The sequence below is a fragment of the Brassica napus genome, chromosome A6, assembly GCF_020379485.1.
Source record: "Brassica napus cultivar Da-Ae chromosome A6, Da-Ae, whole genome shotgun sequence".
Lineage (NCBI taxonomy): Eukaryota > Viridiplantae > Streptophyta > Magnoliopsida > Brassicales > Brassicaceae > Brassica > Brassica napus.
The window spans coordinates 24,242,843-24,269,971 of NC_063439.1; the positions used below are offsets into that span (position 1 = coordinate 24,242,843).

At 33.8% G+C, this 27,129-nt stretch overlaps 6 protein-coding genes and 1 non-coding gene across 10 annotated transcripts; 4 read left to right on the top strand and 3 right to left on the bottom strand.

The window, feature by feature from the left end:
* The first annotated feature begins 1,116 nt into the window (after positions 1 to 1,116).
* On the top strand, positions 1,117 to 4,115 carry LOC106349132 (SNF1-related protein kinase catalytic subunit alpha KIN11-like). The gene is made up of 11 exons (XM_013789047.3): positions 1,117 to 1,327; positions 1,465 to 1,667; positions 1,742 to 1,926; positions 2,010 to 2,192; positions 2,289 to 2,420; positions 2,535 to 2,720; positions 2,810 to 2,899; positions 2,982 to 3,065; positions 3,141 to 3,281; positions 3,391 to 3,621; positions 3,799 to 4,115. The coding sequence occupies exons 2-11, from the start codon at positions 1,475 to 1,477 to the stop codon at positions 3,910 to 3,912; spliced, it is 1,539 nt and encodes a 512-aa protein (XP_013644501.2). The 5' UTR covers positions 1,117 to 1,327; positions 1,465 to 1,474; the 3' UTR covers positions 3,913 to 4,115.
* A 7,406-nt stretch (positions 4,116 to 11,521) lies between these two features.
* LOC106349133 (kxDL motif-containing protein 1) lies at positions 11,522 to 12,573 on the top strand. Of its 4 annotated transcripts, none has more exons than XM_013789049.3 (4): positions 11,522 to 11,705; positions 11,801 to 11,971; positions 12,048 to 12,200; positions 12,291 to 12,573. In XM_013789049.3, the coding sequence occupies exons 2-4, from the start codon at positions 11,868 to 11,870 to the stop codon at positions 12,391 to 12,393; spliced, it is 360 nt and encodes a 119-aa protein (XP_013644503.2). In that variant the 5' UTR covers positions 11,522 to 11,705; positions 11,801 to 11,867; the 3' UTR covers positions 12,394 to 12,573. The 4 variants fall into 4 exon arrangements, with proteins under 4 accessions (XP_013644503.2, XP_013644504.2, XP_013644502.2 ...); XM_013789050.3 differs by having other exon boundaries at positions 11,568 to 11,705; positions 11,826 to 11,971; XM_013789048.3 differs by having other exon boundaries at positions 11,592 to 11,705; positions 11,805 to 11,971.
* A 350-nt stretch (positions 12,574 to 12,923) lies between these two features.
* TRNAP-AGG lies at positions 12,924 to 12,995 on the bottom strand. The gene has a single exon. It is a non-coding gene; the product is annotated as a tRNA-Pro (tRNA).
* Positions 12,996 to 13,114: 119 nt separating this feature from the next.
* On the bottom strand, positions 13,115 to 15,055 carry LOC106349135 (pectinesterase 31). Its single transcript, XM_013789052.3, has 6 exons — positions 14,598 to 15,055; positions 14,422 to 14,526; positions 14,143 to 14,220; positions 13,764 to 13,951; positions 13,501 to 13,674; positions 13,115 to 13,420 (listed from the first exon to the last, which is right to left on the bottom strand). Exons 1-6 carry the CDS (start codon positions 14,841 to 14,843, stop codon positions 13,258 to 13,260), a joined length of 954 nt encoding a protein of 317 aa, XP_013644506.2. The 5' UTR covers positions 14,844 to 15,055; the 3' UTR covers positions 13,115 to 13,257.
* Positions 15,056 to 15,337: 282 nt separating this feature from the next.
* Positions 15,338 to 16,789, top strand: LOC106349136 (uncharacterized protein At5g39570-like). Its single transcript, XM_013789053.3, has 2 exons — positions 15,338 to 16,001; positions 16,203 to 16,789. The coding sequence occupies exons 1-2, from the start codon at positions 15,483 to 15,485 to the stop codon at positions 16,590 to 16,592; spliced, it is 909 nt and encodes a 302-aa protein (XP_013644507.2). The 5' UTR covers positions 15,338 to 15,482; the 3' UTR covers positions 16,593 to 16,789.
* A 1,732-nt stretch (positions 16,790 to 18,521) lies between these two features.
* Positions 18,522 to 20,100, bottom strand: LOC106349137 (NAC domain-containing protein 59-like). The gene is made up of 3 exons (XM_013789054.3): positions 19,759 to 20,100; positions 19,369 to 19,646; positions 18,522 to 19,221 (listed from the first exon to the last, which is right to left on the bottom strand). The coding sequence occupies exons 1-3, from the start codon at positions 19,955 to 19,957 to the stop codon at positions 18,745 to 18,747; spliced, it is 954 nt and encodes a 317-aa protein (XP_013644508.1). The 5' UTR covers positions 19,958 to 20,100; the 3' UTR covers positions 18,522 to 18,744.
* A 4,170-nt stretch (positions 20,101 to 24,270) lies between these two features.
* On the top strand, positions 24,271 to 25,013 carry BNAA06G31100D. Its single transcript, XM_013791991.3, has one exon. It carries the CDS (start codon positions 24,512 to 24,514, stop codon positions 24,770 to 24,772), a length of 261 nt encoding a protein of 86 aa, XP_013647445.1. The 5' UTR covers positions 24,271 to 24,511; the 3' UTR covers positions 24,773 to 25,013.
* The last annotated feature ends 2,116 nt before the right edge of the window (positions 25,014 to 27,129 follow it).

Consider the following 27,129-nt stretch of genomic DNA (forward strand, 5'->3'; position numbering starts at 1 on the left):
CTATTTTTTACTCTTTTAAATAATCAATAGATTTTAATTTAAAACATTTTCATTTAATTAATCAAAGAGATATATTAGTCTATTATACAAGTTTCTTAATCTCCGTAAAAAATATCAAAGTGATACATTTTAAGAAACAAAATGAGTATAATTCTTTAAATATATGTATAAATATATATATATATATATATATATATATGCATATAACATATCTTAAAACTAAGTTTATTACTTAAAACTAAGTTTTTTTAAAAACATACTGAGTTATAAATATCAATGATGGATTGGTGAGTATAACATGAAGACAAAAATATAAATATTTTATTTTCAAGATAAGAAATTCAGTTACTCAATATATAATATCTTAAATTATTTTTTTTTAAATATACATAATTTATATATATAGATTAATCTTCCAAACTTAAACTATTATATTATATATGAATAATGTTTTTAAATAAAAACAATTTATGATTAAAAAAAATAAATAAAAACAACAAATGGTTAAACATCAATATCATCTAGGTTAAGTATACGAACAACACAAATTCAAACATCACAAAAAATATTTACATAAACATTATAATACAATAATTTAATCAAAAAATACAATAAAAAAATAATATTCAAAAGAATAGTTATATACTTAAATTTGAAAATCAAAGATATTTTTGCTAAAATTGTAATTACCTCGCCAAGAAGATCGACCATCTTTTTTACGGATTGATCGATTGTTGAGCATGTGGTCGATCCGAAAATACTCTGCAGTTTAATTAAATATCTAAAACATTTATTCCAACACTCAACAGATAGTTTTGCTAAATATGATAACTAGATAGCCAATAAAATTACAAAAAATATTTAAATAGTAAAAAATATGTTAATTTAACGTGTTAAAATTTAAAAATAAATTTTAATTATGACATACATCTTCACATTTATATAAATATATATCATAACCTAAATATAAATAATTTAACAACTTAAATTAGAAAAATATAAAAATCCCGGGCGTAGCCCGGGTTAATCCCTAGTCCTCTATTAAATGGGTGATTAGTAAAAGATTAACATGAAGACTCAAAAAGGACTGACTCAGCTCAGCGTCAGAGTTGGAATCTATAAGTTCCCGAGAAGACCTTTTAAAAGATTACACCCGTCAGAGAGAGAGAGAGTAAACTTCTTTTCATTTCTCTCTCTCTTTATCAATTTAAAGCTCCACGTTTCTTCTCCTCGCTCGCTCTCTCTCTCTCTATCGTCCAGATTCTCTCTGTAGTAGATTTATCACTCTCTATTTCGATTCGATTCCGCGATCTGCTCGGAAACAAAGGTGTAAAATTTGACTTTTTTTTGTTTGGTTTGTTTTGTAAAGTTCATCGCTTTCTTCTTCTTCTTCTGCTAATACCTAATTGATCAGTTCCATGGTGTCTTTGTTCCCTTTTGCTAATGAGTTTCTATTTTTTGCAGTTTGGTAAAAATGGATCCTTCATCGAATAGATTTGGCACTAGTGGAGTGGAATCGATTTTACCAAACTACAAGCTTGGCAAAACTCTAGGCATTGGATCTTTCGGGAAGGTCAAAATCGCTGAGCATCTTCTCACTGGCCACAAGGTTGCTATCAAGATCCTCAATCGCCGTAAGATCAAGAACATGCAAATGGAAGACAAAGGTTAACACCACACACATTAACCTCTCTTGCCCTTTGTAGGTTTCTGAATGTTATGTTCCTGTTCTTCTGTGCAGTGAGGAGGGAGATTAAGATTCTGAGGTTGTTTATGCATCCTCATATCATTCGCCAGTATGAAGTCATAGAGACCCCTAGTGACATCTATGTTGTGATGGAGTATGTCAAGTCCGGTGAGCTCTTTGATTATATTGTTGAGAAAGGTAGATTGCAAGAGGACGAGGGTCGTAACTTCTTCCAGCAGGTTTGTACCCACAACCACTGTCTTTGTTGCTCCTTCTCTTGGGTTTTGAGTATTGCTAATGTTTTGAATCATTATCCGAGCAGATAATATCTGGTGTGGAGTATTGCCACCGCAATATGGTTGTCCACAGAGACTTGAAGCCTGAGAATTTGCTACTGGACTCGAGGTGCAATATTAAGATTGCTGACTTTGGGTTGAGTAATGTCATGCGTGACGGTCATTTTCTTAAGACCAGCTGTGGTAGCCCCAACTACGCTGCCCCCGAGGTATTTCATTCAGTTTTAGTAAAGTTTCAGTATCTATCTTTACTTATGTCAATGAGTAGTATCTATCTGAAACTTTAATGAATCATCTGTTCCTAGGTTATATCAGGGAAGTTATACGCTGGACCTGAAGTAGATGTATGGAGTTGCGGAGTTATATTGTATGCTCTTCTCTGTGGTACCCTTCCTTTTGATGATGAAAACATTCCCAACCTTTTCAAGAAAATTAAGGTAATGTAAAATATACTTTGCTGCAGCTCATTTGAGCTTTATATAGACTCATCCTAGTTCTTCTGTTTGTGTCAAGTAACTAAACGCCGAGGTGCTTAATTATTTTCTATCTAGGGTGGGATTTACACTCTTCCAAGTCATTTATCATCTGATGCTAGAGACCTGATCCCAAGGATGCTCGTAGTTGACCCGGTGAAACGAATCACCATTCCTGAGATCCGTCAACACCGTTGGTTCCAGACTCATCTTCCTCGTTACCTTGCTGTTTCTCCACCAGATACAGTAGAGCAGGCCAAAAAGGTTGGCTTTCAGAACCATTTTGGAAAAATCAAAAGAATCACTTCACTTGCGGTGAGTGAGAGTAACAACTTCCCTCATATTTTGTGCAGATCAATGAGGAGATAGTTCAAGAAGTGGTTAACATGGGATTCGACAGAAACCAGGTTATGGAATCTCTTCGGAACAGAGTACAAAACGATGTATGTAGGTTTTTTTTTCTGTCTGTAATACTTTTTAAATACTGAGTTTCCAATAGTTACTTAACTTGCTCCTTTGTTTCAGGCTACTGTTACATACTATCTGTTGTTGGACAACCGGTTCCGTGTTCCAAGTGGCTATCTTGAATCCGAGTTTCAGGAGACAACAGTATGCGTTTTTCTTTTCTCCTACTAGTATATAGCTTTCCAACATCTTAAAGCATAATTTGTTTTTCAAATTTAGGACAATGGTTCCAGTCCTATGCGCCCCGCTGAAGCAGCTGCTTCACCTGTTGGCCACTGGGTTCCTACACACATGGATCAGTACGGATTGGGAGCAAGATCACATGTCCCAGCTGACCGGAAATGGGCTCTTGGACTTCAGGTTTGTTTCTGATTGCTGCTTCGTCTTACCAGGATCATCATATTATTTAGAAATTTAGGCATATTTTATAATCTTATAATCAATCTGTTACTGTGGTGTTTTGAAACAGTCCCATTCACATCCTCGTGAAATTATGAATGAAGTACTGAAAGCTCTTCAAGAGCTCAATGTGTGTTGGAAGAAGATTGGTCACTACAACATGAAATGCCGATGGGTTCCTGGTTTTTCTGATGGTCAGAATACTATGGGCAACGATCAGATACACTTTAGAGATGAATCGAGCATCGTTGAGGATGACTGCGCCATGACCTCACTGACCGTCATCAAATTTGAACTTCAGGTAACTCCGACCTCACTAATCTTTAGGAATTTGTTATGCAAAACCAAACTGGCTAGGACACAGACTAAACCCTTCTGCAAAACTTGAATCAACTATTGTAGAACAACAATGTTCACATATATCGTTGCACACACTTGCATCAATTTTTACTGAATTAAACTTTTGATTTTGAAACAGCTATACAAAGCTCGAGAAGAGAAGTACTTGCTGGACATACAGAGAGTTAACGGTCCTCAGTTTCTCTTCTTGGATCTATGCGCAGCCTTTCTTACCGAGCTCCGTGTGATCTGAAGCTTTTAACCATTTGTTAAGACATTTTCATCCATGTTTCACGGTTTGTAATAGTAGAGAAGACAACATAGTATGTGGGGGGTGCAGTGTTCTTATTTTGCCAGGTTACTTTTATATATTACCTGGATTCCAAGTTAAACTCTACTGTAATAGTTACTATCGTTCGTTTCCCCCCCTTTATGATGGTTTTTAAGGTTGGATCAGCTGTACATATAAGTTGACTGTTTCCAGGATACACTTAAAGTTTGTTCAATCTTGGTCAGAAACTCAGTTTATCTATTTGATCATCATGTCTTGATATTCTTTGTTAAGAGAGGTTAAGGCTTATTTCGCTAGTTCTGGTTGCTTTGATTTTTTGTAGCTGCCCATTATCTTCTTAGCCTTATACCCAACATCATATAATCTCTCAACTGTGGCATTTTCTACCCACTCAAATAGTGCAGTAAGACCATCATTATACTTTGTTGATGTCATTCTAACTTGTGTTCATTAGAATTTGCATGATGCTGCTAGTAAAATACAAACTTGTTGGTTGCCACATGTCAATACTTTGATGGGCCTATTCCTAAAAGCAGGGGAGGAGCTAGAAATTACTTTTATCAAAACTAGGGGGTTGTCCGTGCTTCGCGCGGATTTATTAGTTAGTTATTGTGTGTAGGTTTGATCTGGTTGTTCCGACTACGTGTATATTGATGTATAAGGTTGTGTTAATTGTGGGGGTGGTATGGATAATGTATAGTTGGGACTTCCGAACCGAAATAACCGGAACCGAACAGAAATACCCGAAACCAGAACCGGATCAATATCTTCAAATACTCGAACGGTTTCTATATTTTTATATCCGAAATAACCAAACCGAACCGGAACCGAACCGAGAACCGAACGGGTACCCGAATATATAAAAATATTCATTATATATACATATAACATCACTAAATATATATTTTTAATTTAAAATTCTATTAAAGTATCTGAAAATAGTTGAGTATAACTAAATTATTATAAAGTATCCAAACTACCCGAAAGTATCCGGATAGTTTTATCTGAAATATCCAAAGTAATCCAAGATATCCAAATTTTTTTATCTAAATCATCCTAATTATTTGATATTTTACCTTAAATAACCGATATTTTATCCAAATTATCCGAACTACCCAAACTATCCGAACCCGAACCGGATCCAAATGAGAACCGAACTTTTTCCGGATATTTTCCGGTTCCTGCATTTACTATCCGAACCGAACCGAACCCGAAACTACCCGAACCGAACCGAATCAAAAATAGGTCAAGTACTAAATGGATCATCTAGCCCCTATCCAAACTATCCGAAACCCAAAATACCTGAACCGAACCGAACCGATGCCCGAAATGCCCAGGCCTAGTTGGGAGTTTGAAATCTTGTTTAGTGGTATAGCTTTTGCGTTTTGTTCTTTTCTTCTTTTTGTGATTTCAAATGGGCCTTGTGTTATAAAAAAATAATTTATTATTGCTATAATAATATTTGGTTGAAGACATTTTTTTACTATATTCTGTTAGACTCTAGTATAAGTTTCATTATTAGATTTAGTTGTATTTTTAGTCGGCCCTGTTGTTTGTATTTTTATATTCTGTTGCCTCCGTTCATTTGATTGGCATAGGTGGTTTAAGCTAAGTATTAAAAAGTCTGATTAGGATTATGAAAATAAATAACCTTTTTTAGAGTTTGGAATTAAAATAAAAGAGGAATTTGAGTCACATCACATTTGTTCAGCCTATTATAAATGAAACATGTTCTTCAATCCACATTACGTGCATGTGGATCGCAAGTATTGAGCATGAAGCTGTCAATTATTATATCCCAGGTTGTGATGCGAGATGTGAAAAAATAGTTTGGGCTGCAATATGTTATAAGTAGTTAGAGAAAATCTTATTGGATGAGTAATGTCCAGTGTATGTCGATCGAAACAAACATCAAGTCTAAAGTAAAATGAAGCATATAATACTGAGCAACCAAAACACGTGCTGTATGCTTAAATTTTAATATGTGCAGAGACTTTTATAATTATTATTCGTTAACCTTAATTTTTCATATTTCCTCAGGGCTTGAGTTTACTTTCTGGCCATATGAGTTTTTGGAAGACCAATCCACAAAATTAATTGGACTCGGATATATGTTGCAATAGTTTACTTTTGGGCTGGAAAATATGTTAAATGACATGTCATATTGATTGGTCCTGAATATTTTAGGTGAAGTGGACACTCTTAGAAGCCACAAAATTAGTTCCTTTTATATAGTAGGATTCTACAAATCATTTTTATAAGCTTGAATGTCAACAGAAGCATTACAAAGAAATCTTCACAAATTTACACTAACTTAAAAAGTTCATGGTGGGCAAGTGCCCCATCCAAAGTCAATGTACATCCGCCACCGCCTAAAAGTTGAAATCTATCCCCAACATCTTATTAGTTTTTTTTAATATTGGAAGTTGAAGAAGGCTGTGGTGATGTCATATTAGTTAAAATGGCAAACTTGTGAATAAACAATTAAAACGAGATTATTTTTCTTTAAAAAAAAACTTTTAATATATAAAAGGTATGTAAAGCATATATAAGGAACTAGTTTTTTTTGAGCAACTGATAATTGGATTAAAAGAGAGTTTAGTGAGGGCCTGAGCCCAACACTGAGAGCTTGTTACATAAAGATCCGCGCATTGCATAGAATGAGCATCCTTCTTAGTTTGGTATATAAGGAACTAGGTTAAGATTCGCGCATTGCATAGAATGAACAATATATATATAAATTATTTTATGTATTATATATTATAAAATAATAAATATATATTGAATAATTAAAAGTCAGTAACTAATATATATATATAATTAAATTGGTGCAAACATATAAATAAATTTTATTAATCTAAAAAATATTTGTTTTTTATTTGATAGGATATGTAATTAAATTTAAATGATATTAATATACATAGTATATTTTTAATATTAATATCTATTAAATGATGCTTTCTCTTCACATGTTTTTTTAATCATTTTTACCTTTAACAACAAAAACTTTAAATTACTGATAACAAAATTTTCATTGTAGGATTAATAGTTTTAGTAATTTTTTATTTTTAAAAACTTAAGTTGTCAATGTTTGTTCAAAGATTTTATCAAAAAAAATTTCAAAGTAAATTTCAAAACTAAAATATTTATGTATTTTATATAATTTATAATTTAATTTAAAATTATATATATTAATCTTAATATATTTAATTAAATTAGACTTTTTGCTTATATGATTTTGTAATCATTTGTGTTTTGTCATAACAAAAATTTTAAACTATGGTCACAAAATTTGAATGTGAGATTTTTAACAGTTTACTAATTTATAGTCATTTTAAAAAATTTAAAATATAACATATACATAAAAATATAATTTTTTCATATATGGTTATTGTTGTTTTTAATTTGTTTTAATAGTTTATAATTAAACAAATATGTTATATCATACATTATTTTTTTATCAAATCTTTATCAATCAAAATCATTAATTGTCATATCTATATATATTTTAGCCATATTAGCTAATTTTGTAATTTTTATTTAAAAATAATAATAAAGAACATTAATAATAAATTTATGGTTAGTTTAATAAAAAAAACTTATTATATAATTAGATGACCAACATATTTCTCTAATGATTCTAAGAATCATCATATTGATGACATGTGGCTAGAAAAAAGGTTGTAATGTTTTTCAATTAATATATAATAGATTAAATAAGATCAAATCTATGACTGATGACTAAAACCAAACACATATGGTACACAAATTAGTACTAAAATTATTATAGATATGTATTGAAGCTAAGATTTGTTTTCTTGGAATTTTAAAACAAACCGCACGATACAACTATATAAATACCAAGGTGTACCATACTAACTCTTTTCATCAATCAATTTAAAAAAAAAAGAATCTCAAAACATTCGGAGATGAAGTTAACAGCAATAGGACTCGTTGCGATGGTGACAATAGTGGTGCAATTGTCACCGACAATGGCGTGCGATGTAAAAGATTTGTCCCCGTGCTTGCTACCGATAGCCGTTTTTCCAGAGTCTCCGACTGCAGCGTGTTGCCAAACATTGAGAGATCAGGGGCCTTGTCTGTGTGTTTTCATCAATAATTCATGGATTTGGATTGGGCCTACTCTGACATCTCCAAATGGTCACAAACTTTTCGCAGCTTGTCAAGTTCCCTTTCCTAGTTGTGGAAACTGAACTGAACCCCCCTCATTAAATAAAAACATAATGTTTACAAAAAAAATATTGTTTGTATAATTAAAAAGTTTGGATCTATTGTTCATTTCCAGAAAATTTTAATATTTAACCGCTAAAATTATATCAATGTAAGAGTAGTTGCTTAACAACGAAAGTAACAGCTGACAAAAAAAAAACAAACAACAAAACTAACAATAAACAATGATCTGACTTTGAGGTGCGATAAGAACCGAGTCATGCTTTTAATCATGGATAACAACAAAAATCATGGACAAAGAACATGTTGCTTGTAAGTGAGTTTTCGAAACAGCTATAGAAAGCTCGAGAAGAGAAGTACTTGCTGGACATACAGAGAGTTAACGGTCCTCAGTTTCTCTTCTTGGATCTATGCGCCGCCTTTCTTACCGAGCTCCGTGTGATCTGAAGCTTTTAACCATTTGTTAAGACATTTTAATCCATGTTTCACGGTTTGTAATAGTAGGGAAGACAACATAGTATGTGGGGGGTGCAGTGTTCTTATTTTGCCGGGTTACTATTGCCTGGATTTTTAAGGCTTGGTCATGTGTACATAAAACTTGGCTGTTTCCAGGATACACTTAAGTTTCTTCGATCTTGGTTGCAAACTCAGTTTATCTATTTGATCATCAATCATGTCTTGATGTTCTTTGTTAAGAGAGGTTAAGTCTTGTTTCGCTAATTCTGGTTGATTTGATTTTTGTAACTACCCATATCTTCTTAGCCTTACCCAATCATATAATCTCTCAACTTTGGCATTTTCCACGCGGTCAAATAGTGCATGTTAGGATGTTACAGTAAGACAAGCATTATACTCGGTTGATGTCGTCTTATGCATTAGAACTTGCATGATGCTACTAGTAAAGTACAAACTTGTTGGTTGTCACATGTCAATACTTTGATCGGCCTATTCCTAAAAGTTGAAATCTATCCCCAACATCTTATTAGTTGTTTTTAAAGATTGGATGTTGTGGTGGCATGGGTGGTCTTGAGCATAACGAAGCGAAATATGGGACTAGGGCCTCCAAATTTTATTTGAAAATTTTACTTTTAAAAAAATCTCCAAATTTGTAAAAAATAATTTTATATTGAAACCTTTATAAAATGTTTATGAGACGCTCATGTGTAGTGGTGACATATCAACCAAAATGGCAAACTTCTGAATAATAACTAAAACAAGTTGTTTATAATAACTAAAACAAGGTTATTTTTTAAAAAATATTTATCCTTTAATATATAAAGAATGTAAAGGATGTATAAGGGATGAGATAAGACCAAATCTCTGACTGATGAGTAAAACCATACACATATGGTACATGTCAAAGTCAATAAAATTATTATAGATATATGCATTGAAGTTAAGATTTGTTTTATGGAACTTTAATTTAAGGTAAAACAAATACCAACTATATAAATACCAAGGTACCATGCTAACTCTTGTCATCAATCAAAAAAAATTTTAAAAAAGAAAAGAATCTCAAAATATTCGGAGATGAAGTTAACAGCAATAGGACTCATTGCGATGGTGGCAATAGTGATGCAATTGTCTCCGACAATGGCGTGCGATGTTATAGATTTGCAACCATGCTTGCTGCCGATAATCAATCCTCCAGAGCCTCCTACTGCAGGCTGTTGCCAAGCATTGAGAGATCAGGGGCCTTGTATGTGTTATTTCATCAAAAATACCTGGATTGGGCCTACTATCCAAGCTCCAAATGGTCACAAACTTTTCGCAGATTGTAATGTTCCCTATCCTAGTTGTTGAAAGTTGAAACTGAACCCCCTCATTAATAAAGCTAGATGATGGTCCGCACCTTGTACGGACTAATACATATATACCTAACAAATTTTAGTTCTATTATTTAATTTTTGAAAATTTTCCATTTATTAAATTAGATGTACTTTAAATTATAAATTATATAACTTCAATATCCATATTGGTCATCAATGTATTAAATATATATTTTTAATATTTTTTATTTTTGGGATGTTGATTTTAGACTAAAATATTTTTATACTAATAATCAAATTAGATTAAAATTTGAATTTTTAATAAAACGCTTATTATTCTTTTGGAATGAAAAGAATTCCAGTGACATTAAAATCATTATAAACAGTCGTAATTCATAAATTATCAACAAATAACAAAAGTGAATAAACATCATATATTATCAACAATTTAAATTTTAAAACCGTGAGAAAATAAATAAAATCAAAAAATTGGAAAATATTACCTTTGTATTTTCTTAGATTATACATATATTATGTTTTGTTATTTGTCGATTTATTTTTAATGAAATTGCACTCTCTACACTTAACTTTAGGCGTAATAGGTAAATATCATTATAGACTGTTGAGTATTGTTTTGCAAATTATAAAAACAATTATGCTCTAAAAGATTATGCAATCAGTAGGTGAAGATATTTTAAGATTTGCATATACTTATCTCTGACATTTGCAAAATGGTAGATATGTATATTTACTTCACCACGATTCACTATTAGGCTCAATTAATTTTGTTCATGGCATATACCTAATTTTTGCATTTTTTTTTGTATTTTGGCCCAATTGACTTTTATTTTTATGTTATTTAATATTTTATCCTAGTTTTTCATGCTTCCATATTTTTAATATTTTAAATTAATTTTAATATATATTCTTTACTATTTTGGTTTAATGTATTATTTTGAATATTGGTAATATTTTGGATTTATAACTAATTTGATGTTTGTCATGTATAAATATAAATTAATATATTGGAATATGATTATTAGAATATATATATCGGTAGAATTTGTCAATATTATCTTAAATATTATGATAAATAGATATATGTTATAATAACTTTATAATATAAATTAATTAGATTAATAATTTATCCTAAAATCACTTCATAAATAATAGTATAGATATGTTTACAAATAGATTACTGTTTGTGTAATTAATAATTGGATCTATTGTACTTTGTTCATTTCAATTGTTGTGATCTGCTATCGCAAATGCATGTTGCAAAATCTTAGCATTTATTTAACGCAGAAATTTTTAATTATACCAATTTATGAAGGATCAGTTGCGTAACAAAAAAAAAAGGTTGTTGGAACTGAATCCTTCATTAATAAAACATGTTTACAAATAAATTACTGTTTTCTTAATTAAAAGTTTGGATCTTTTGAACTTGCGTTCATTTCAATATGGCGTTGTGATCTGCTATTGCAAATTGCATGTCGCAAAATCTCGAACTGATTAAAGCAGAAGTATCAATTAACGAAGAATAGTTGCGTACCAACCAAAAAATCTGTGAGGCTGTATATAATAATATAACAACAAAAAAATCATGACAAAGAAAATGTTGCTAGTAGTAGGTGAGATTTCGAACCGGAAATTTGAATAATCTAAACCGAACCGGATAAAACCGAGTTCTAAACCTTTTCGATAGAAACCGAATCAAATCAAATCAAATCCCTAGCAGAAAACAAGAGTTGTACAACAAATCTCGCACTTGCTTCGATCACTGGGTAGATCAAGGTGAGCCGATTCCGTATTCGATTTCGTTTGATCTTGTACTCGATTGCAATTCAGTGTTTCGATTTTAGATATCATCGTTTTAATCTATTCGAAAGAAAGTTCTCTGATCGTTTTTGATAGCTGGGAGACTTTGAATATCAAAACTCTGATTCAGGAGAGACGATGGAAGAACCAATAAGAGAAGCTTCGCAACAAGTCTCTGAAGAATTCAAAACTCTTGTTGATGCACAAGATCTCAATTCCCTCAGACACTTGCAGCACCTCATGTATGTTATAATAGTCTTCTTTTTTTTTTGGGAAATGATATGATTATTTGATTTTTTTCATTGGTTGATTGGGTAGATTGGGGAGGCTACAGGATAGCAATGCAGTTCTCTCCCATTACAACGACTTTGCTGAGAGTTGCTTCGCTGACGTGTCATTGGAGTTCTCTAGGAACACTCGTCTTTTGAAATCCATGAAAGCTGATCTTGATTACATCTTCTTGAAACTAAGGTTATGACTCCTCCAAGGACTTTTTTTTTTAATTTCTTACAAAGGCTCTCTCTCGCTCACAAGTAGTGCTCTCCCTCATTGATGTTTCAGGAGCATAAAAAGTAAGATTATGGCTACATATCCAGACGCATTTCCAGATGAGTCCACTAGTGATGCTTTTGATCGAAGACCCGATCTTGAGCTGCCTCAGTAACTAACTAAGCATTCACAATACGAAAGAAACACCTTTTTCTCTTTGTTGCTTCTTGACAGAGAACTCCTCGTTTTTCATTACCTTTATCATGTAAAGTACCCATCCTTAGATATTAAGAACCTAACAGCAAAACTAATTCAAAACTGGTCTTTTTAGTGTAGTAGTATTATTTCCTCGCCATTATCTTTATCTTGTATTTCAAAATCACCAGATGAATGAAGCCTCTGCTTCTACATCTATCTTTTGTTACTCAACAACAACTCATGTGTGTTGTGATTCTTTTAAACACAGTTACTCTGGTCAATGGCATTGATATTGTCTAGATTTTGTCAGATGAAGCTCATGTTAACCTTTTGCTTCGTGTTCTCCACCAAATTCATCAAAATCCGTTAAGTGATAATTAAGAATCTGAATCACAGTGGGTAAGAGTTAGACAGAAAAAAAAAACAAAAAGTTGATTTGTGAGAGAAAAAAAAAACAGAAAGTAACAAATATTCAACAAAAAAAAAAACAGAAAGAAAAAAAAAGATGGGGCGTTCCGAGAATTGAACGCGGGACCTCTCGCACCCTAAGCGAGAATCATACCACTAGACCAAACGCCCATTTGGTAAAATTCATTACCGTATATTAAATTATACAAAACTGAGGTCGTTTAACAAATCTATGGGCTATTGCACAGGCAACAACGCTTAACGAGAAGAAATAAGGGGCACAGTACAAATCAACTGAGACTTTGGCATCTTATTCATAGGACAAAGATAATACCAAGTTGAGCAATTGGTTTAAAGTAGGTGGTTCTTCAATACCAAATCCTTTGTTATTTGACGCCTCAGTGACAAAATACACAACAATTATTCAAGTACTCTACGCAGAATATGGTGTCTTCACTCCCATTCTCAGACACAACCAAGGCCGGTCCTGACTTGGATCAACAAAACTATGATGCAGAAAGTGTCCGGCTTCTTCATCCATCAGTTCTCTCGACCAGGTAACACGTCCAGACGAGCAGCTGCCCGGACCAAAGCACCTGCGTATAAAACATCATCAACCATTTGTTTCTTGATTAACCACTTGGTACAACAGTAAAGAGATCTCAAGATGATGTACCTGTACTCATAAAAGCAAGCACTTCTCTCATTCTCAGCGTTTCCCCAGTTATGCCAACCAACGTTTCTGATGCATGCATCCATATAAGTGTATGCAAGAACCACCCTCCCGAACGGTCCCCATGGCCTTCCGAGGTACATATACCCACACTGACCATTGCCCGTGATCACACATCTGCAACAAGTATGTCGAAGCTGAGTTTGCTTTGGCAAAAATATACAAGGCATAGAAGATAAATAATCCTTTAGGAGATAAAAGCAGACCTTAGGAAAACGTAGCCAGTAGATTCCTGAGACGTTTTGCGGCTTTGTGCTGTAATAAAACCCTGAGATTTGCAGTGGATATGGCAGTGTTCCAAGAGTGCCGTACTGTTTCCAAATATGAAATCCACGCTTCCTTCGATGTAGCAGTCTTTCAGATATTGTTTCCCATGATGCAAATACAATGTATCCTGCATAAATAAAATGTTTGCCATAAGCTACAAGAGGATTTGGATAAACATACTTGCAATTTAATCTATCTAAACTAGAAAGGAATATCTACATTGAAGAGACCTGAAGAATTATGAACCAACCAACACGAAACTATATAGAGAAAGACAAAACATTTGAAGTTATCTGACTGCTCAAAGGCAAAGCGAACCTGCCAGCCGAGGAACCGACAGTTATAAAAGGCACAACGGTCTGCAGTAACTCTTATCGCCACAGCTTGCCCTGATCCCTACACATAACAAGTACAAAGGGTCAAAAACATTAACTAGTATTACACAACAAGCATTAGCTTAGCAAATATACTCCAAAATCGAGTTGAGTGTCCTACAAGATATTCACCACACGGAACTGATAAAACAAGTTGTAAACTTTGTCTAGCCGTGAGGGATTCTCTTAGTTATAAAATGTGAAAAAAAGTAACAGACTTTACCTCAGGAGAAGAGTTCTCAAAAGTAACGTTCTCTGCAATAAAGTCTTCACCTTCAACAATAACACTCCCGCACCCAAACGTTCCCGTCCCTATGACTCTAGACGCCTTCACACAAACAAACAAACCCATCAGAGTGATTCACGTGCGGCTAAGAATAGAAAGGTTTTCAGATAAACCTGGTGATGCTCAATCTTGGAAGCTGTATTGTTCCAAGTGAGAACGGTGATTTCCGGGGAGATTCCGGCGAAAGTGATGAAGTTTTTCCTCTTGGGCACGTACACCGGCTGCCTGTAGATCCCCGGCGAGATACGGATGACAGTCCGACAAGTGTTCCCAAGAGGAACCGAGTCAATTGCGTCCTGAACGGAGCGGTAATCGCCTGTACCATCCTGCGCAACCAACACCACTCGAGCAGTCGCCATTCTTTCTCTTCCTTATCTCTCTGTCTAGTGACGAAAACCTAGTAATGGTGTCCTATAAAAGCTCTAATTGCGTCGAATTGCGGCAGAATCTTGGTGGGTTTTGTTCGATTGGTGAAAAAGGAAGATGCTTTAACTCCGCTTATAGGTGTCGTATTGTTCGATCACCATCTGTGTCCTGTTTCTTTTTTAGTTCTTCGTCTTTTCGTCTTCTTTTTCCCCTAGTGATGAGGTTAATTATTTTTTATTGCTAAAACATCCCTGTACTTACAAATATTTGTAAAATTCACTCCGTAGTTTGAAATAGGAATCTTTAGCCCAGTGTTATCGTGGCCAAAAGGTTCAAGATTGTCGGTAAGAAAGAGTATACAATATGGTTTGCGGATGTGACAAAAAAAAAAAAAAAAAAAAAAAACAATATGGTTTGCGGACCTGCCACATCGACACTTTGACTAAGACAACAAAGATAAAAGCCACGTGGCAGCATTGACTTTTCCCGCGCGTAGTGGTCGCCAAGTAAACAGGGGATAACAAACTGAGCAACCAATGTGAGAGATCTCTTTTACAAGTTAGTTAAGTTTCGTGTAATAGATCGACAGAGAGAGAGAGAGAGAGCATCCCAAAATAATCAAATCTGAGACGATGCCGTACTACACCAGCAACGACGACGACGTGGATGACTTCAACGACTACGATCCGACGCCGTACAGCGGAGGCTATGACATCACCGTGACGTACGGCCGCTCAGTCCCTCCTTCCGACGAGACTTGCTACCCTCTCTCCTCTCGCTCCGGCGACGCCTTCGAGTACCAGCGGCCCGTGTTTTCTTCCAGCAAGGAGCCCGCTGCTTACGGCGACCAGGCTCTCAACACCGAGTACAGCAGCTACGCCCGACCCAAGACCCGGCCCGGAGGTCACGGAGGCGCTCACGTCGAAGGTGGGAAGAAGCCGGAGCACGGTGGATCTGGATCTGACTTTGGCCGGAAACCTGATTCCGGGAGAACGGAGGTTGAGTACGGACGGAGGCCTGAGTCTGGTGGTTATGGCGGAGGAAGAACGGAGGTTGAGTATGGCCGGAAACCTGAATCGGAGCATGGATCTGGCTATGGTCATAGCAAGGATGGAGATGATGATGATAAGAAAGAGAGCCACAAAAAAAACGTAAGTTTGTTCAATTTTCATTTAATAAAGTGCTTCCCTTTTGCTACAATGTCTGAAAATAGGAATATCCATGGAATCTTGAATCTTTTAGTGATCTTTATTGTTTCATTGATTGGATCTTGGTCTTAAATTAAGAACATCCTTTTGAAAGTTTCTGTCTTTGAACAAACTTTGGCTCCAATTGTTATATATATGTTGCAGAGTGGCAAGGACTGTGATGATGAGAAGAGCAAGATGAAGGAGAAGAAGAAGGATAAGGATAAGAAGAAAGATGGATATAACTCGGGGGATGATGAGAAGAAGAAGAAGGACAAGAACAAGGACCATCATGATGATTATGATGAGAAAAAGAAGAACAAAAACAAGGACCATAATTATGATGAGAAAAAGAAGAAGAAGGACTATCATCATGGTAGTGATGATGACAAGAAGAAGAAAACGGACTATCATCATGGTAGTGACGATGACAAGAAGAAGAAAAAGGACCATTATGATGACAAGAAGAAGAAGGATCATTATGGTAGTGATGAGGACAAGAAGAAGAATAAGAAGGATAAGCATTACAAGGGACATCGTGAATACGATGACTAGAAACCCCTTCTGGCCTCTTCCTACATAAGGGATTGCACATCTCCCAAGCTTTTAGTCACTAATTAAGTAACCCCACGCACACTTTTCTCTTAAGTTTTATGTCGATTGTTGTTTTGTTTTTGCTTTCCCATTTGTGCTATCTTCTATAAAACTATGCAGTATGAGTTTTCTAGTTATGTATTTTGGTTTAAGCTTTTTTTCGAAAGTCCACCCACCAATGGCCTAAAATAGGATCTTATTCTTTTGGTCTCGGTCTAAATTAAGAAAGTCTGATAGTAGTCACTCACAAGCAGAGTTTGATAGAAACTATTATGAAGATGAATAAGTAAAATTACGGTGATGATGTCCGAGCCTAATGAAACCAGCAGAAGAAACAAAAAAAAAATTCAATATTAATCAATATTAATGAACAAATCTTGTGTTTTTTTTTTTTTAAATGGGCTAGTTCTCTCAATTGTATTATCAGGGTTAGATACGGACAAGCCAACACAACACATAAGAAGTCCAAACTTTCTGGCCAAAGCCCAAACATACCCAAACGCAAGTAGGGTTTTAGTATGGGTTTATATATAACCTTTGATACCAGAGCTGTTCAATAAGCAGAACACACTTTGAATACAATTTTCAGTGTAACCCTAATCTCTTAGCGTCTTCCGCCGTTTCTTACTTCTCCTTCGCGTCTGCTGTTCTTATTCCTTCTGTTTGGTTTTCTATTATGTATGAGATTTGCACAAGTACTGGGACATCCCCAAATAAAATTGGGGAATCTGTCTAATTAATTTTATGTGCATATATTAAAATTAGGGATCCGCTTTGCAGCTTATGACCTCACCCGATCTGTTTGGGTTCATCTTGTCTCTGCTGCCAGTATTCTCCTGAAATTCTATTTTCTCAAAGAAAACCTTACTGGTTCTGCTTTTCTTTACAAAATTAAAATCAGAATCTCCTTTATACTTTTTTAATTTTCTTTGTTGATTACTATGAGTTGGTTGTTGAAACATGGCCGTTATTGTTTGAGTTTGGAATCTCTCTGGAAAAGCCAATTAGTAACAGAGCGTTACTGGTTTGAACATTGAAACACAACTAAAATGGAAAAGCCAATTAAAACCGAGCTGAACTGATTTGAAAGAAAATTAAAACACAGCTAAATTAGACTCCTTGACCATTCTAGTCTATGTAACTAGCTAAAACACTGGTAATATTAACTAAGGAATTTACTATTTTGTAGTAACAAAATAATAGACCTGCGACAAGTTATGAATCATAAGCCGGGGAACAAAAAAAGAATGAAAAGAAGAAGATTGAACAGAATTAAGCATAATTGTACAGTAGTATACAACATCTATCACTGGTGGAACTTGAAGAACGAATCTTATATCCATGTCGATAATCCGAGGTTTCTTGTGATACAAGTTTCTGTACTACTTTGCTCTTGTCCCATTTTGGTTAAATGTTCTAACGACTACTTACAATAGTGAAGGTATTCCAAACATCTCTTACCGCAGCTGTAAGTTATCAATCACACCCACGATGAGTTGAAAAAATTTCACACTTGGTAGGTATTTACAATAGGATATATTTTTGGTTGGTGGCCTAAGAGGAGGCTAACACACATGAAATGACATGTAAACTTTGGTCACCGAGAGAAACAGTGAACAAAATTTTGGTTTCTAACTAATCTAATCTCTAAAACAATACATTTATGTTATCGATCAAAGATTGTTTGGTTTTAGTGTCTAATTTTGGATCATCCGAATTGATACAATCCAAACCGAAAAAGAAGAAAACTAAAATAAATAGTTTAAAACCGATTTGGATACCGAAATGGTCTTTTGTTATCTACAAGTTTGAAACAAAAGATAAAAACTGAATCAGGACATACTAAGGCAGACACTAATCTTTGGTAAAAGAATTTTCAGATTTGAGGTATATTCACAAATTATTATTATGACAATTATAAATGGATTACAAATGGTAAGAGAAACGATTTTCACAAAATGTTACAAGAGTCTTTCAATATCTTCGTACATCCTATATTCCTAGAGTCTACAATCTAGAGCAAACACATAACAATTCCCTAAAATAAAATACCTCCTAATTGTTTGTTTCCCCCATATATACCCCAATTTTAGACAAGTTCCAAGTCCCCAATTCAGAAATTCCAATAGCAATCAACTTCGACCGAACCGGTCGAACCAGCAAGACCGTGATCGTGCCAAGAACTCGTGGTTAATTCGTTTTCCGCTGTACCGAAACCCTGGATATTCTTCTTAAACTGTGTTTCTTCACTGTCAAGCAACATCATCAATATTGAAGAATTATCTTGCATGAACACAGGATCAGAGTAAAGCATCGAACCAATGTTCGGTATCAACTGAGTCGATGAAGAACCGAGCATGGTAACGTTACATTCGTCTTTTAACTCGGAGATGTGACTCTTATCCTCAACGGTTGTTTGGTCGGAGAAGCAGGTTACGTTAGACAACGATCCGCCGAAAGAGTCCATTAGGGGAGGTAAACCAGCCGGTTCGACTTGGTTAATCCCTGAACCGAGCATCGTTAAGCCGTAGAGATGCATCTTCTTACCGTCTGCACCTTTCTGAAAAACTCTACTAATAACCCATTCGTTCTGCATTCAACAAACAACACCAAACTCAAAAATCAAAAATCAAAAAGCAGGGATGATAAATAAAAGTATATGTTTATTATAAAAAAAGAAGCAGGGAACTCTAACACACACACACACACAAGTACTCAAGTTATGTTTATGTATTACCTTAGCGGTTACAGGGAGATTGTCGTTTGCATATATGCCATCTAAGCGATACTCGTGAATGACCCAGTTTGTTTTTACTCCCTTAGGAGCTCTTCCTTCGTAGAAAACCAATGTTTTCTTCATACCAACAAGAGCTTTTTCTTTGAAGATCTCTTTGTCTTTCCCTGTAGCTTTCCAATAACCGGCCCTAGTAGCCCGGTTCGTCCTTAAACCGGTTGGGTATTTCCGGTCTCTTACACAGAAGAAGTACCACTCCTTTTCACCAATCTTAGCCTTCCCTGTTCCACCAAAATAAAATAAAAATAGAGTGATTAGAACAAAGCAAAACAGAGAGATAGAAATAAATAAAGTATGAAAACCCATTAAAAAGAAAAGAACTTTCTAACTTACATGGCAAGTCCCAAGGCTCAACCTTGTTGAGATCAACTTCACCAATGGCTACAGCGGAGAAGAGGGTGTTTAGAACCTTCGGTCTAAGATAGTGGCTTATGAGTTCTTCATCTGTTGGGTGAAATCTGAATCCAGGTAGCAAATCAATCTGCTCTGAATCTTCTATGATCTCACCAGTTCTTGATACCTCGTAATCCATTGGTGTTGAACTTGAAGAGAGGAGACACAGAAAGAGTTTTTTTTTTTATGTCAAAGAGAAAGAAGAAATTTTTTTTTTTTTTTTGTAGGAGAGAAGAGAAGTTGGTTTGAGCAGCCAAGCTCTTATACAAGTTTGAATCAGATGAAGAATCATAAATTATTATAGTTTTTATCCACCAATAATTGGTCACTGTTTGGTATCAAATTATATTTTTCTATAATTATTTAATATGGTTATCCAGAGTTGTGAGAATTATTATTGTTTGTATACACCAAAAATATCTCAGTTATATATTAATAAATCTATTTTTGTTATTATACAAGTCAATGTAGACCCGATCGACCCAACCATAAACCTATAGTTCCAAAAGATCTATTAAATTTGAGTTTGGTTTTATGCTATATTTAGTTCTTAAAATAATTTTAAATGTTGTTTTGGTTTTATGCTATATTTAGTTCCTTTTTTTTTGTAACAACTATATTTAGTTCTTAACAGTAAGATAAAGAAGGAGACAGATGCGTAGAGCGATAGGAAACTTAAGATGTTAATTTTAAAAGATATTTTTGTAGTATTAATAAATAATTAGATCTCTCTATTTCAGAAACTTTAACATCTCAAAGCTTCAATTTGACCAGGAACATCTCACCGGTGGCTACCCATATAATTCTGTTGATGCGATAAGAACAATTTTATCACATCACTGATGACGCTTTTGTCCATTCTTAAAAATAACTATTATTATTTAGAAAAACGAAGCAATGTTTTAATATGATTATCTTTCAAATAACATTGGTTTTTTTTTTTTGCTTAAATTCAAATAACATTGTTAGTTTCTATATTTGGCAAGAGTTCAGGTTTCCGAGCAGTAATTATGCTTTCACTTGAGAAAAATGCTTTAACTAGAGTAACCCATTGTGGCGTGGCTTCTATCACTGCTCCATATATAATGAAATTCATACTTGTATATATGTCTAGAGTTCAAACTCTAAACTATGTATTTGACTATATATGACAAAAATGAATAATAATAAAGTAGTCAAATTATCAAACAACGAGAACATGTACGTAGCTTGCATACAATTCTTGCAAATAGTTTATCATTTAACTTGAATATAATTTTTGCAAAATAATTATAAACGTTATAAGTTTTAATAAATTATAATATATGTTCCTGTGAGGGTTGTTATAACTTTTCTGGTTTTTTTAGTAAATCCCGTACATAAAAAATTTATTGTCCTAGAATTTATAATTTCAACGAACATAAAAGTTACATAGATGATGCTGTGGTGTATCAATTCGGTTTCCTACAGAATTTAATCAATTTAACCAAAAGATGCACAAGCCCTTAGCGAAGCCTTTGTCAACGTGACCTTCAATACGTATTGAATGTTCATATTATCTATGGAGGTACTGAGGAACTAGTTTTATTGTATGTGGGGCAAAGAGAGATAACATGCTTACATGCACTAACGTAGCTGTAGTAACGTCTATGATGTGGTGTATCCATTCGTTCGGTTTCCTATGATTCGAATCAACATAACCAAAAGAGGCATCATCGAACCCTTAGTGAAGCCTTTGTCTAACATGACCTTTATAGTCTTGCATATTTGTGTCGTATTAGTATTACTAATACTACGTTTGTCAAAGGTGAAGAGAGATGGCATGCTTACACAGCACTAAGACCATGATTATCGGTAAAACCCCAAATGAGGTCATTAAAAATTTTTTTTTTTGCTTTTTGTTTTTTAAAAAATAAAAAATAAAATAAACTAATCGCGGGCCACTACGTGTCGGTAGGACCTGCAAACAGTGCAAAAACTTCCAAAAAACCGATCCTTATTTCGTGATTTTGGAGATTGGTTTTTAAAAATTTTGTGAGACCCATGCGTCAGTGGAGCCCACAAACAGTTCAAAAACCTCCTTTAGAAACCAGCGATATTTTATTGAGAGGTTCTTAGGGTGGAGTTCTTAGCGGAATATAAGAACCCGTCTCTTAACTTTTAACTAAAAAACCTAAGAACCGGTTCTTAAATAAGAGTTTTAAGAGCCGGTTCTTAGCTTTTGTAGTTAAAAGTTAAGAGACAGGTTCTTATATTCCGCTAAGAACCCCACCCTAAGAACTCCCCAATAATCATGCTCTAAGAGCATGTTTAATGGAGGGTTCTTAGAGTGAGGTTTTTAGCGGAATATAAGAACCCGTCTCTTAATTTTTAACTAAAAAAACTAAGAACCAGTTCTTAAATAAGATATTTAATGGTTTAATTTTTTTGTTAGAGCAAATATACAAATGTTAATAAAATAATATGAGTAGAAGTCTTAATAATAAATATTTATATTAAAATATATTATATACATGTGTTAATATCATTGAAATTTAATTTATATACCATATAAAATAAATAAAATTATTATTTTTAGTTATTTACCAAAAAATTATTGTCGATAAACAATGGATATTGTTTTTATTTATATGATTACTCTAATTTAATTATATACGTAAATAAACACGAAATAAATAATAATATGTAAAAATTATTTTTATACATGTTCATCTTATGCAAGGTGCAAGGTGCGGATCTTAACCTAGTTGAGCTAGGTATTTCTATAAAGCGACTTTTGGGAACTAATTTTTTTAAAGACTTTTGGGAACTAAATTATTCGTATTTAATGGACTACTTTATTTAAATGCCAAAGCAAATACTGCAAACTCATTTCCTTTACATAAAAATAAAGAGGGTGGGGGGGGAAACAATTGTATTGAGCAGTATCCCTCAAAACCACGTGAAAATTTTGTCTCTTCAACGGCAAGAGTTTCAAACGTAGTAATCGTCTTCTTAACGAATGCAGATTTGGTATTTACTGTAAACAGTCAACGTCATAGCTAGAAGATGAAAGCTTCGTGGTTAGATGTCAATGGTCTTCAAAATGCAAGCACTAAGCTTTGTTCTTAATTATTCTAATTAACTACTTAAAGTGGGGTTTGACCAGCTTCCTTGCGCGAAACATCAGTTAACGATTCGGAACAATACGCGTGTCTATCTGCTAATGGATTATTATGCCATGTAAAGACGTGGTCCTGTTTGTGTTAGGCGACCCACTTTGTGGATATGTTAAAGTAATGAACTAATGATCAGTTTAATTTTTTTTTATTTTTCTAACGTCTCAATAATAACCAAGGGCAAAAGAAACTGCTGATATATGATCTACAACGTTTGAAGCCCTAGTATGTTATATACGGATCAGATCTACTCTCTTTATTTTTTAACCGTGGTATGATCTCAAAGATTTTCTAAGCCGACAGACTAATCAACACTAGTTCTGCAGGATCACGTTTTTTTACCACTTAAGATGCTCCGGATGACCAAGGAGAATCATGTGAGTCATTTACCACTAGGCCAAAACCAATTAGTTTACTCTTTTTATATAATCGAAGATCTTTCAATTATTTGTACCAATGGTTGATCAAAAAAAAATTTCTTTTTGAGAAACAGTTGATCAAAATATTGGTCTATTTTGTCCAGTTGATCATTGGATTGACGATAATGATTTGTTTTAATTATGCAGCAGAAGTGTAACTAGCCATGCTTAAACTCGTACGATAGGCAATAAATATATAATATATAAATATATAATACACAAGAACATGCTTTCAAATATGCTTAACCAAATAAAGATAGTTTTTTGTGTTGTGTTCCGAGCTTTGTTTGGCTTTAATTGAGTTCTCACTTTACTGAACCAGTCTAGGTTAACTGAATCAGCAAAGATATTTTTAAATTGATGAGGACACTCAAAAAAATTTAATCAAGATTTGGCTTAACTAGTACAAAGGTTTCAACCTTTTTCATTAAAGTGCTGAATTATTGATACTTTTCAAATGTCTGATAAACTTGTATTCAAGAATTTCTACTTATATTATAAAATGGAGTTGGCTACATGTCATTAGGGTCAAATATGGATTCGCCACAGATGAACCATATTTAATGGGCCTTGCCCCGCCTAGATATGCAAATCCACGATTTAGAAAGAGTTCCAATTTAGAAAGAGTTCCAGTTTCATTCGATTTGCATATAAGAAAGAGAGTTCCATGACTCACCCAAGAGAATAGTTCAATTACTGGGTTTTGAAAACTAATATGAGTTGAAATTTGAAACTATCTTTTGTATGAGAGTAAAATCCACATATGAAAATGAGACACTAAAAGTTAAACTTTTGTAGCAAGGGTTAAAATCAGACAGGAAGACGATCACATTAACTGTTTGTTTAGGTGTCAATATAAAATTGTATACATATTATATTATAGCTGAACGTCTAGCTATCACCAGCCACTAGTTGTTTTATACCACAACAGTTGTTATAAAAGAATATTGTATCTTTTATGTCTCTTCCATTAAGAGTTGACTTTTTCTGTCGAACAAAAAGGCCTCAAAGCAATCCTCAAAAGACCACATTTGTCTCCATCATTAAACTTATAATTACAAATCACAACACACAATCAAACCCACATCATAGAAACAAAATCAGAATCTCGCAGTCTCATCAGAAAAATCCTAAAACATGGTGAGACAAAGAAGAAAGACAGAGAAAGAAGAGGAGAAGCGAGAACAAGATGGAGAACATGAGGATCAGAAGGTGCAGCCGAGGCAAAGAAGCGTGAGCAAAAGAAACATGCAATCTCTGGTGATCGGACTCGTTGGAGGTGCGTTGACCCTCGGTGCTTATTCTCAGACGTTTGTTACTCCGGGACAATCGATCGGCGCCGGTCTCTTTGTCCTCTTCTTTGGATTGCTTGTCAGCGAAGGTTTCATATCTCTTTAAGGAAAAGAAGACTACATAAGTAAATTAAACCTATGCTTTTGTCTTATGTATTTTACTTAAATAGTCACCTATATGAGCATCTCGCTTCATTTTTATTTCATTTCAAAAATAGTTTGGACTCTCAACTTAATGTGATACAATCCCTAATGTTTTTACGGATTGTTATAATTTGTATACAGAGTAACAGCAAAAAGTACGTATCGCAAGGATATGTTTTGATCAATACATGCATCTTCTTATATACTAATATACACAGCCTCGTAAAATAATTTGAGAAGCAAATGATGCAGCAAAAATCATTTGACATGTTGAGCTAAAGTTGACTTACTTGGTACCTGTTCTTGTAAGTTGTACACGACAACACAGGAGCGATCGTGAAAAATTGTTCCTGCCATATATCATACGCGTTAATTATATTCGTTGTTGGGCCACTTAAATATGAAATAGTTTTCATATGAACCTATATTTCTTTTAATCTTCCATCAGAACCTTGTCCCCATAAATATAATACTATCATATGTCCTTATAGTCTCATAGCAGCAGGGCTTTGAACACATCAATTTCATAAGCTGTGTTTGAACTTCAACCCATGATTGACGCCACCATATACGTTGTAGTTGAGAAAATTATCTAACTGTTTACATGTTTCAGGAATCAATATGGATTTGGATACATAATCTAATCCAACTAAAATGGTGTTAACTATGATACAAAACCATTTTATTAGAAGCTGATCTAAATAAGGTATGATGATAAACTGAGCCATTCGTTTGTCACCGACATAATAGTTGAACTAGCATCATGTCAAAGTCAATATATTTTCATCCACCATGCTTTCATCCATGTGAGTTCGGGTACTAGTGTTCTACCAAATTTGAGTATGGATAAAGACTTCAGTCGCATAAGGGTAAAACGTGCAAAAGTATATGAGTTTCGGATATTACATGCTACTATTTTTATTATTTTACTTTATTTTGTTTTTAAAATATCTGAGTATTAATTAGTCATATATTTTAGTATCTTAACAATTTTTAGTTACATATATATGATGTAATATGCTTTAGATTTATGACACTTCTCCTGCTAATAGCATATGATTTATACAAACAAATATTCAGATATTCATACGAAGACTACTAACATACTAATTTTATAAATGAAAATCTGACATGTGTTTACTTTCTCAGCGCCCAGTCCATGTCCATCCATTTTTCTTTACACCACAATTTCATAAATCATTGCGAACGTGTATCTTGATAATCCGTTATCATTGTCAATACGTTTATGATATACTAGTAAGTATAATTTCTTGTTACAGCAAAAATCATTCGGTCTATTGCACATGAAATGTCTTTATGAGTAACTTGTTCGCTAATTCATTCTCATGTTGCTATGAGTACTTTAAGTCTATGATTCGCTCATATATACTTGCAGTTATTCAAGTGATTGAAAAAGATTATTACTTTATGTATTTCGTTTGTGATAATTTGTTAAACAAATACTTGAAATTAACAAAGTTTATTATCTAAGCGCCAAATTAAAATAATAGCATCGATTTTTATGCCAACTATATTTGTAATCAAATTATAGCTAGGGATTGTGATATATATCTAGATTCTATTACATTTTTTCTAATCCTAGAGTTATAGATTTTATATCTTAAAGTTTTTCGTAACATTACCGCGAAATATTGTAATTATATAACTCTTTCGAGCAATTTCTTCCCCAGCTATAACTCCACCGATCAAATATATAAATCATCTTCCTAAAAAGCGATTACTTAACCAAACGAGATGCTCAAGACGACATCTTCTTAATTAAATGGGTCCAAAATTGACCATTTATCATCTTTTACTCGTTATATGCTAGACACGTTTATATTAACTTTGGGGTGGTCTCACTATATAGAGAAAACAAGTTGCGAGTTTCGTCGATGGACGGTCCACACGCAGAATAATTCAGAAAGTTTTAGCAATATTAAGTGTTATTTTCATCCGCTGTATATTTACTTCCTCGATATGCACATGTTTGATAATCGGACGTCTTTTCCCGATTTGGATCTTCGGTGGAAATGAAAGTCACTTTATTGGTTTGTAATCTATACTTACATTCTTAAAGTATTTTAAAGTTATTTATACTGTTAACTAAAGAGTTTTCTGCTACTAATATTAGCTCAGCATATTCGAGACTATTCTGGAGTTAACTGCTTCAGCGACTATAAAAACCTTTTTATCATTTTCAACAGGTTTGAATACAAGAGTTGTGAATTTCTCTTTTGGTGGTGAAGAAACAATAGTGCATTTTATGAAAATCAGAATGTTTTTAACCCTTATTATTTATTTTTCAATATTTTGATA

Coding starts and splice junctions, on each gene's coding strand:
- LOC106349132 (XM_013789047.3), top strand. CDS start 1,475: ATGGATCCTTCATCGAATAGATTTGGCACTAGTGGAGTGGAATCGATT. Junction 1,668..1,741: donor CATGCAAATGGAAGACAAAG/GTTAACACCACA, acceptor TCTTCTGTGCAG/TGAGGAGGGAGATTAAGATT. Junction 2,193..2,288: donor CCAACTACGCTGCCCCCGAG/GTATTTCATTCA, acceptor ATCTGTTCCTAG/GTTATATCAGGGAAGTTATA.
- LOC106349133 (XM_013789049.3), top strand. CDS start 11,868: ATGGAAGAACCAATAAGAGAAGCTTCGCAACAAGTCTCTGAAGAATTC. Junction 11,972..12,047: donor AGACACTTGCAGCACCTCAT/GTATGTTATAAT, acceptor TTGATTGGGTAG/ATTGGGGAGGCTACAGGATA. Junction 12,201..12,290: donor TACATCTTCTTGAAACTAAG/GTTATGACTCCT, acceptor TTGATGTTTCAG/GAGCATAAAAAGTAAGATTA.
- LOC106349135 (XM_013789052.3), bottom strand. CDS start 14,843: ATGGCGACTGCTCGAGTGGTGTTGGTTGCGCAGGATGGTACAGGCGAT. Junction 14,527..14,597: donor CCAAGATTGAGCATCACCAG/GTTTATCTGAAA, acceptor GTTTGTGTGAAG/GCGTCTAGAGTCATAGGGAC. Junction 13,421..13,500: donor GCTTGCTTTTATGAGTACAG/GTACATCATCTT, acceptor TTTTATACGCAG/GTGCTTTGGTCCGGGCAGCT.
- LOC106349136 (XM_013789053.3), top strand. CDS start 15,483: ATGCCGTACTACACCAGCAACGACGACGACGTGGATGACTTCAACGAC. Junction 16,002..16,202: donor AAGAGAGCCACAAAAAAAAC/GTAAGTTTGTTC, acceptor TATATGTTGCAG/AGTGGCAAGGACTGTGATGA.
- LOC106349137 (XM_013789054.3), bottom strand. CDS start 19,957: ATGGATTACGAGGTATCAAGAACTGGTGAGATCATAGAAGATTCAGAG. Junction 19,647..19,758: donor TGAGCCTTGGGACTTGCCAT/GTAAGTTAGAAA, acceptor TTGGTGGAACAG/GGAAGGCTAAGATTGGTGAA. Junction 19,222..19,368: donor ATCTCCCTGTAACCGCTAAG/GTAATACATAAA, acceptor TGTTGAATGCAG/AACGAATGGGTTATTAGTAG.
- BNAA06G31100D (XM_013791991.3), top strand. CDS start 24,512: ATGGTGAGACAAAGAAGAAAGACAGAGAAAGAAGAGGAGAAGCGAGAA.